Raw genomic sequence first — 9747 nt, forward strand, 5'->3', positions numbered from 1 at the left:
TCGGAGGATTGTGGCTGACAGATGATGCGTCAGCATGAATATGTAACTCCTTATTCCAATTTGGAAACTGAAGGACTGGGGCTGACAACTGATAATAAAACTCTCGTCTGCATGCTTAAAGGCCTGATCTCGTTCCTGTTAACGGTCTAAAACAGCCTAGAGTACAAACAAAATGTATTTCCTCTGAAATTGTTTGAAAAGCAATTGATGCAACTCTTTTCTGTGTGATTCAGCATGAAATATTAGCAAATTAGCATAGTTTACTACTACCAACACAAGTTTTAACATGCATTTCATAGTGAGAGAAGCTTCAAATTCACAGAACTTCAAAGTGAAAAGAAGGTGCAACATAGTAGAGTCTTCTGCCTATTATTTACATACTGCTTCAACAAGTTTGTAAACTACAGTGAGAATTCTTATAAGAATTCATTTATTCTCATAATGACAAGCCTCTAACCTGTCAGTTGCAACTAAAATTAAAACATGAGTTTTAAGCTTTGCAAGTCCTCAGACCATTTCATCGTAACTCATGTTACATATTGGACAAGCGTTCAGCCCGAGCCAAGGATCAATGCATTTGCTATGAAACTGCCAAAAAAAAAAAAAGGAACCGTCACGGGGGTGTTAAATTGAGACCACCAATTACATCGAGCATGTTCTGGCCAATCATTCAAAATCTATTTATCTCAGCAAGTACTTTTTGTCAAATGGAAGTTTCAGAAGAAGTGTACTTTCAGATACTAGTTGTTCACTTGTTTGTGTTTGGCCAAATTATTTCAGAAACGCCTTTGTAAGTGTTATAGAAGCAGTTAGTGTTTAATCAATCTTTAACAAAAGATCTCTATAGCGTCAAATTAGAAAAAAAGACATGTAAAGATTCGTTCTACAGTTACTATCGTTAAATAGATTAATGGTTTGATATATTTCTATGAGATACTAATTAAAATTTTCAATTTCATTTAATTAACATGTAGAAAAATCAAATAAAAAAATATAACGAGGGGCTATGTTTATATGATGCTTTGGTCATAGATGTGTTGTTGATAATGCATGAGGTTTTGTAAAGGGTACTTTGTCCTGACAAAATTAAAAACATCTCCTACTATTCAAAAGCACATTTTTCCCCAGAAATTTCACCAAAGACTTCTGAAAAAAAAAAACTTTGGGTTACCTAGAAGTTTGGCAAAACGGGCTATAAGTTTCAGAAGGTGATTTACCGAAATTGGATAACATGATTTATTTCAGAGGAAAAGAAGACAATATCAGATAGAATAGGAAGAAACCTGATGTAAACATGGCAAGCTATGAAAAAGGTCTCCCTTTCTAACTTGCTCCAAACAAATATTACATGTCAATTCATCATCCTCGTCCATTATAAGTATCTTCCAAATTCCTGCTGAAGGCGGGAATATTTAAATTATCTTCATTTGTAAGGATCAAATAGAACATACTGAGAACAAAACCATATGTTTTAAGAAGGTAACTGAAGGATTTCACAAGAAGAAGAAGCATACAAAAGATTCATCTGATCATATGATCATATCGGACAAGTATATCGCGAAGCTAGAAAAATATACTGTTAGAATTCTCATTAACGGGATGCAAATACAAATATCATGAGATTTTTACGTCTTTTCCCCTTTCCCCTTCTTGAAACTCAAGGCATTCAGCTGTGAGAGAATTTATTTGTATGTTACTGCTTCTGGATTTGGATCTCAACATTCTGCTCAAGCAAATTTATAATAATCCAACAAAGAGAAGGGACAACAAGCAACCATAAAAAAAAATTAAAAAAAGGCTATCTATAGGGGTGGCAAAATTGGCCCATAAAAACATGACCCGGCCAATCCACCCAAGTTTGGGCTGGTCATTGACCCGTCCATTTATTAGCTCAGCCCATCAAAAAATTGGGCTGATATCTATCCCAAATTGACCCATGAGAAACCTTGTCAAAATATTCTCAAAAAGAATTTTTTTTGTTTGATATGTTATATATAACCATAATAATTTAAAAAAAAATAGTTTTATTAGGTACTAAAAAGAATATAAAAGAACAAATAAGAAATTTAAACTTAGTAAAAATTGTACGGGTTGGGTTATGATCAACTTTTTAGCCCATTTCAACCCAATTAACTTTTGACCCATACATTTATTAACTCAGCTCATTTTCACCCGTCCAACCCGCCCATTTAACATCCCTAGCTACCTAAGCCATAACTAAAGGTGTCACCAAGCAATATATAATATTGTGGCATAACCATTGAGCATCTAAAAGAAAGTACCTTAGCTGAGGCTGAAGAAGACAAGGCTTGTGTTGGTGGTGCATCCTCACTGCAGGAAAGACCAATATAGGATCAAATTACAACCAGCTCGCCAATACTTAATAGTCAAGGAGAAGAAAAAGTTTGTGTTGTCATAAACTAATTGTTAAAAAAGAAAAAAAAAAAAAAAAAAAAAAAAAAATTCAACACAAATAAACTCACTGATACTGATCACTCGTGGCTTGAGAGAATAAGCATGACTTAAATGCTTGTGATTTACCTCTCTAAACCAATGCCTTTGCACTTGCGAACATATAAGGCATTTATCTCTTCTTCATTCATGTAACGAATTCCGAAGACATTAAATGCAGAATGCAACTCTCTCAAGGTAAAGTTTTCTGCATATGGAAACAACCATATAATAAGAAAAGGGTCGTTTCTATTTCCTGATAGAATCTTTATGATACTGATTCCAAAAACATATAGACAGCAAAACTAGAAAAAATGACAAAAATAGTCCATAATATTTGGTAGTAGGTTCAAAATAGTCCCTTTAGTATCACTTTAACAGTTTCGGTCCCTTAAGTTTGTCAAAAGTGAGCACTTTTGATATCCGCCAGATATTGATTATTAAATTTAATCGGAACTAAGAAAATGAAAAATATTTAATGGGAACTAAGAAAATGAAAAATATTTAATGGGAACTCATATTTGGAAGTATTTATTTTGTAGTTTGGCCTCTCTACCTCACAAAGGTAGGGTAAGGTCTGTGTACATCTTACCCTTCCCAGACCCCACTTGTGGGATTACACTGGTATGTTGTTGTTGTATATTTTGTAGTTTATGTTATTTTTATCTATTTCAAGAGTCTGGTGCTACCTGTTGAGGTGCAATTTTTGTTATTTTTTTGTATATGTTTTGTGTCTGATATAGTTTTTTATGTTGCAGCTTCTAGAATGAAGGAAATTTCTGGTGTTTTGGTTACAAAAAATATTTCCACAATTCCGCTTAAAATTAATAATTAGAGTTTGGTAAATATTTGACGGAGACCAAAAGTGCTCACTTTTGACAAACTTAGTAGGAGCAAAATTGCTCAGTTGATACTTAAGGGACTAGTTTGACCTACTACCAAAGATAAGGGACCATTTTTGTCTCGCAAAACTATTGGTAGAAAAAGTTTAGCAGATAGCCATAGCAAACATACCAAACTCATAACTTTCACGGTTTAGAAGAGCAATTTGGTGCCTCAGCTCTTGCAATCTTCTTCTTATGGGACATGCTTCTGATGAAGGCACGTAGTGATGGAGTTCATCACAACAACTCAAGTAGTTAGTGGATGTACTCCTTGTTCTGTCTCGAGCTCGACGTGAAGAACAAATTTCGTATATCATAACGAATGCCATAATCGGAGCAACTTGTACACAAACGAAGCCCTACACGTGAAAATTTAATAGTGTTTATCTCAAAATACTATGCCACTAATATTCAGAAATACTAGGACAGAAGATACCATAAAAACCATTGCGTCATCCGCAGGGCTTATAGAGTATAAGAAGAGAACTGCCAAACAGTTTAATGAACGGCTAATTAATAGATAGAAAGGAGAGAAAGAATTTGCAAGAAAAGAACTAAAAAGATGATGCAGAAACTTTACCCAATATAGCCAGAATAATGAAGGACAATTTTGTTGGGCTTGAAAAACTCATCTTCAAATACTAACCAAAAAATCAGTCAAATGTATAACCAAACAATGTTTTGAAAACGAAATTGGAGAAAAGGAAAAAGTTTCTCTGTCCAAACGGGTCCTAAGTGTTGTTGATCTCTGTTTTCTTCTTCCTCTACCACAATCTAATAGAGAATCAAAAATCACAAGACCATTTAAGCATAACATAGGATGATTTACAAAATTGTAAGGCAAACTTCAAGAGGAAAAATTGAGAATGAAGAATAGAAATAAAGGGAAATGGAGATCTAACAAACCTGAAAAAAGGAAGAGAATATCTCCAACGCCAGAAGCCACAATGAAGTGCATCATCAAGGAGTCCGACTTTATGTATTAATGTTGTCGGTGATGGTACACTGTTCTTTTGCATGAACCTTATCATCAAGATCGCCCCATGCCAAAATTGCTTTTGCAAATAAAACTGTCATGAAAATTCCTATACGCAATTGGAACATTGAATACATGAATTAGAAGGATACACTAGCTTACTCCACACTACTCTTTTCAACACGACAAAACTAATATAGTAATATTGTTTTCTTCCTTCTTCCATTTTTTTTTTTTTTTTAGGTAAAAACAATGTCTTCCATGGCAAACCCTGGCTAATCTAGAAATGCCTATATAGGCAAAAACTTGTGTTTCCATATATACAAATATTTTATCAAGGGATCAACCAATAAATCAACTACGCTTCAGGTTAAGAAGATCTCAAAAAGAATCAAGCATGGGAAGGAAAAATGTTATCTTTTGGTGGCAGAGCTGTCTTAATCGCTCATGTACTTCAAAGCATGCCCATTCATTTATTCTCTGCTATGAGTCCACCTATAGGAGTAATAAGACAGATTCATAGGATTTATGCTAAATTCTTTTGGGGCAATGACTCAGATAATAAAAGAAGACATTGGATTAGGTGTGACAATCTGTGTTTGCCTAACATGAAGGAAGATTGGGGTTTAGATCTTTATTTGAAATATCTAATGCTTTACTATGTAAATTATAGTGGAATTTTAGAATCAAGCCCTCACTTTGGAGCTCTTACATGTGGAATAAATATAGCAAAACGATTCATCCTGTGTTGGCCCAGAGTCAAGGGGCATCTTTGCTATGGAAGAAAATGGTTCTAGTCAGAGAATTAGTGGAACATCAAATTTGGTGGCAAGTTAGACAAGGAGACTAGTTTTTGGTTTGATAGTTGGACAACTTTGGGAGCCTTATACTATATTTTACCGGAAGTTAATTTCATAGAGGAAATTGAAGTGAAGGAATTCTCTAACATGGATGATTGGGATGTGCAGAAACTGAAAACACAATTGCTAGAGGATATAGTTGAGCACGTTGTTAGTATCATACCACCCACTAAACAGAATACAGAACTGGACGGGACTTGGTGGATGTTGGAGAATGGTGGAAAGTTTAAAGTTAATAGTGCTTGGGAGTATATAAGACACAAAGAGGAGAAGGAAGATATTTTTAAATTCATGTAGCCAAAGGGGCTTCCTTTCAAATTCTCTTTTGAGCTTGGAAATTTAGACTACCACTGATGATGCCCTTAGCAGAATAGGAATTCAATCAGCATCCAGATGTTGGTGCTGTCGGAATCCTGGACAGGAGACTATGACTCATATTTTTCTAACCTTTCCTACAGCCGCAAAGTTGTGGAGAATGTTTGTTACTTGTGCAGGTATCAATATGAATGGACAACAATTATGTCAGATTGTTATTCAATACTGGAAAGCCCCCTGTAAATCTTTACTGAAACCTATTTTTAAGGCACTTCCAGCAGTGATTATGTGGAAATTATGGGATAGAAGAAATAAACTAAGACATGGAGGATCAGCGACTATGCATAGAAAGCAATATCAGATCTCAGCAAACATACACAATTTTGTAAGGATGAAGTATAAAAGGATAAACAACATGGCCAGACTTAGTCAGTTTTCTGGATAGATTCAAACCAAAACTGCAGGTAAGGAAGGTTAAATGGAATCCTCCTCCGGAAGGACGGTTTAAATGTAACAAAGATGGGGCAAGTAGAGGTAATCCGGGGAGAAGTTCCTTTGATTTTCGTATTAGAAATCATAAAGGGGGTCAGGAATATAGCCAAGGAAATTCATGAAACAACAAATATGGAAGCTGATTCAATTGCCATAAAGGAAGCAATATATCATTGCATCACAGCAGGCATTGACAGGGCGATAATAGAGACTGACTCATTAATAATGAAGCACATCTTGGAGAGGATATGACAGATGCCATGGCAAATCATCACAATAGTGGAAGATACATGGAAGCTAATGCCATTTTGTGAAGTAAAAGTCATGCACATATACAGAGAAGGCAATGCTAGTGCAGACTATATAGGTAATCATACATTGGAAGACAATGGAGTGGTAATTGTTAGATCATTTTAACAGCTTCCAACACAAGGAAAGAAATTAATCAATTTGGACAAACATCAATGCCCTGCTTTGAGGTTTAGAATAACATATAGCAACTAAACGGAGATGCGCAACCAAAGGAAGAGAGGAAAGCAAAAGATCAGTCGTAATACATACAATACATCAAGATTAGAACCAGTGACATACATCAAGATTAGAACCAGTGACATACTACAACAACAGACCTGGACACAATACATCATCAACAACAACAGAAATACGAGAAGTGAAGAAGACATACCGGTTGATGTACCAAACCATCTGGTATTATGCAATCGATTCTTCTTTCTCTTTATACAAATCCAGATGGTCGAAGGAATGAACATCAACAACATCGGGGATACCATGGAAGATCTGAAACAAGAATCTCAGTACCAGATTGGACATAAGAGACAAGAAAGAAGAAGAATCTCACCTTTTCAACGTTGATTTGCGATGAAGCTGAAGATGCGTCATGTTTTGTCTAATCACCTCCCTCTAGTTCTTCTTAGGCCCACCTCTACTCTCCTAAAACCTGCTATAGCCAAACTCTTACACCTCCTACATGCATGTATAGGAAAAACTGTTTTAGCCCCTTTTACTAAAAGCGACAAAGAATGTGCTCACATGAAAAAATTGCAACGGTCATCTCCACCCTCTCAATCCCCAAATTTAGTTGCGACAACTTTATGAATAGATGAATACTTATATCTTTTCTTTTTTTCTTTTCTTTTTTTTTTTTTAATTTTACCACTTTACATCTATTCAAGTCTATCCAGGTCTATTTCTTTTGGTAACCAACAATTATATAATCACCAAAGGGAAAAACATTGAAAGTGCCGTATCCCAGCAACATCCCAGCTGGCTATCTAATGAAAACAAACAGGAGAAAAAAAAAGCTAACTATATGTGAAAACATATACTCCCTCTGTCTCAATTTATGTGATATATTTTTCTTTTAATCCGTCCCAAAAGAATGATACATTTCTATTTTTAGAAATAATTTAACTTAAAACTTCCCCTTTTACCCTTAATGAAATGATTTACAGCTTCACAAATATTTATGAGTTGTTTTAGACCACAAGTTTCAAAAGTCTTCCTTTCTTTTTTAAACTTAGTGTCTAGTCAAACTATATCACATAGGGACAGAAAGAGTATGACTGAACAAGAAGGTCTATTTCACTCCAATACTAAATAACTATGTATTAACTTGACAATCTGATTAGACATTTTTCAAGTTGTATTCTTTTCAATAAAAAGGATACCAGAAGATGACGAAATTCTAGCATGTACGAGAAATGGTAAGAATATGCTCATTCGAAAAAGAGAAACAGCAAATGATAAATAAAAAGGTTATCTCCATTTTATAGTCACTGTGTTCCCTTTTTTCCTCCAGAAATTTTGTTATATAAAGATAAACAAGAGAAAGAAAGAGTTGTTACCAAACATTCGGAAAGAGCGCACAATGAGTTATCTTCATGTGGATTGTTTTTCATTGTCCAGTTTAGCAGAGGTGGAGCATCCTTTACAGTCTTATCAGGCAAACAAACAATTAACAATAATAAAACAACAAATAGAAGACCGAGTGATTTTTCCTTAGCAAAAATAAAGAGGAAGGGTGCAAGCACGAGGGGTAGTGGGAATCAAACTCAATCAACCAACCGAGTAAGAACTCATTAGCGCTGAAGGTGATAAATTTGTTCCATTATCCTAAGTCGATATGCTGTTTAATCTTTTGCAATCTCCAAGCCACTCTTTGTGGATGGAGTTTCATAGTAAAGAAACATAAGAAGATAAGAAGTACTAGTCATATCCTTGCAAAGTTGAATATTCCCTCCATCTCCATTTGTTTGTCTTACTTTCTTTTTTAGTCTGTTTCAACAAGAATGTCAGCTATCCAGGTGGAAGTCACAATATGTATCTCTAGGGAGCAGAGTCACACTTATAAATTCAGTTCTGAATGCACTCCCTACCTATATGATGTCTGTTTTCCCCATCCCTATTGGAGTGATTGAAAGACTAGACAAGATTAGGAGGGACTTTCTCTGGAAGGGTGATCAAGATAAAAAAGTTTTCCATTTAGTCAAGTGGGATAATGTTCTATTGGGGAAGAAGCGGGAGGACTAGGTATCAGGAATTTAAAGCTGCAGACCAAAGCTTTAAGACTTAAATGGTTATGGAGGTACTCACATACACCTCAACCATACTGGGGAAGAATGATCAAAGAAAAATATGGGGAAGAAAACAAGTGGATGACCAAGGAGGTGCACACTCCTTATGGTGTCAGTCTATGGAAATCCATCAGAGCTCTTTGGCCTTTCTTGTGGAACCATTCCACCATTAAGGTGAGTAATGGTCACAAGACTTCTTTTTGGGAGGACAAATGGTTGGGAAACACTAGTCTAAAGGAATTATTTCCTATCATTCATGGGCTGGCAGTAAACCAACACAAGAAAGTAGCTGAGACATGGGACAATCATGGATGAACCTTCAGTTCAGCCGAAACTTCAATGACTGGAATATCAACACATTGATAGAGTTTTTTTAGGCTACTAGAAGAGTTTAAAGGCACACAAAAAGGAGCAGATAAATTGTGGTGGAAAGAAGACAGCAAAGGCATTTACACAGTGAGCACAGCATACAAATTTCTGAACCAGAGTAACTAGCAGGTGCAACTTTGGCCTTGGAAGCACATTTGGAAAGTGAAGGTACCATTCAAAGTTGCATGTTTCACATGGTTGTTGGCAAGGGAAGCAGTATTGACTCAAGAAAACCTAAAAAAGAGAAAATTCTCTCTTTGTTCCAGATGTTACTTGTGTGGTAAAGAGGGTGAGACAACAGTCATCTATTTTTACATTGTAGGATCACAATGCAGCTTTGGAGGATCTTTGTGAATCTTAGGGCATTGTCTGGGTAATGCCAAATAGGATTACTAATCTACTCCATATTTGGGAGGGGGCACGAATAGGAGCCTCAGACAGAGATAAATGGAGGATTGTCCCAACTTGCATTTGGTGGACAATATGGAAAGAGAGAAATTCAAGGTGCTTTGAAGACAGTAGTAGTGATGTACAAAAGATCAAGCTGATCCATAATTGAAATCCTAGGCTCTTGTTAGATTTTTAGATTTTTTTGCTGTAAATATGGTTTCAGTACAACCTATGCACCGATCAAATCAATACATACCAATGTTACATTTTTAAAAAAAAAAAAAAGGAATGTCTCTTCCTAATTTGGCAACTCTTTAATTTCAATCTCTCACATGACATGCTTAAGACCACAAGATTTAAGGCATTTTAGTACATTATACATATCATGAGTTTAAGACCACAAGATTCAAAAGTCT

The 9747-nt window shown here is 35.5% G+C and overlaps 1 protein-coding gene across 6 annotated transcripts; it reads right to left on the bottom strand.

Annotated features, from left to right (window-relative positions):
• Positions 1 to 204: 204 nt before the first annotated feature.
• Positions 205 to 8013, bottom strand: LOC132050422 (uncharacterized). 6 transcript variants are annotated; one of them, XM_059441660.1, is made up of 9 exons: positions 7844 to 8013; positions 6838 to 6962; positions 6664 to 6776; positions 4242 to 4405; positions 3772 to 3821; positions 3466 to 3694; positions 2283 to 2331; positions 1284 to 1393; positions 205 to 588 (listed from the first exon to the last, which is right to left on the bottom strand). In XM_059441660.1, the coding sequence occupies exons 4-8, from the start codon at positions 4294 to 4296 to the stop codon at positions 1360 to 1362; spliced, it is 417 nt and encodes a 138-aa protein (XP_059297643.1). In that variant the 5' UTR covers positions 4297 to 4405; positions 6664 to 6776; positions 6838 to 6962; positions 7844 to 8013; the 3' UTR covers positions 205 to 588; positions 1284 to 1359. The 6 variants fall into 6 exon arrangements, with proteins under 6 accessions (XP_059297643.1, XP_059297642.1, XP_059297640.1 ...); XM_059441659.1 differs by having other exon boundaries at positions 1284 to 1396; XM_059441657.1 differs by lacking the exons at positions 205 to 588; positions 1284 to 1393; positions 6838 to 6962 and adding an exon at positions 2484 to 2659 and having other exon boundaries at positions 2277 to 2331.
• Between the last annotated feature and the right edge of the window lie 1734 nt (positions 8014 to 9747).

The sequence above is a fragment of the Lycium ferocissimum genome, chromosome 3 (assembly GCF_029784015.1).
Source record: "Lycium ferocissimum isolate CSIRO_LF1 chromosome 3, AGI_CSIRO_Lferr_CH_V1, whole genome shotgun sequence".
Lineage (NCBI taxonomy): Eukaryota > Viridiplantae > Streptophyta > Magnoliopsida > Solanales > Solanaceae > Lycium > Lycium ferocissimum.

What these genes read in the sequence shown, in the direction of transcription:
- LOC132050422 (XM_059441657.1), bottom strand. Translation starts at nt 4,296, where the DNA reads ATGATGCACTTCATTGTGGCTTCTGGCGTTGGAGATATTCTCTTCCTT. An exon ending in ATGACGCAATGGTTTTTATG is followed by an intron (nt 3,695 to 3,771) that starts GTATCTTCTGTC and finishes TTTCACGTGTAG; the next exon opens with GGCTTCGTTTGTGTACAAGT. An exon ending in CCGTGAAAGTTATGAGTTTG is followed by an intron (nt 2,660 to 3,465) that starts GTATGTTTGCTA and finishes TTCCATATGCAG; the next exon opens with AAAACTTTACCTTGAGAGAG.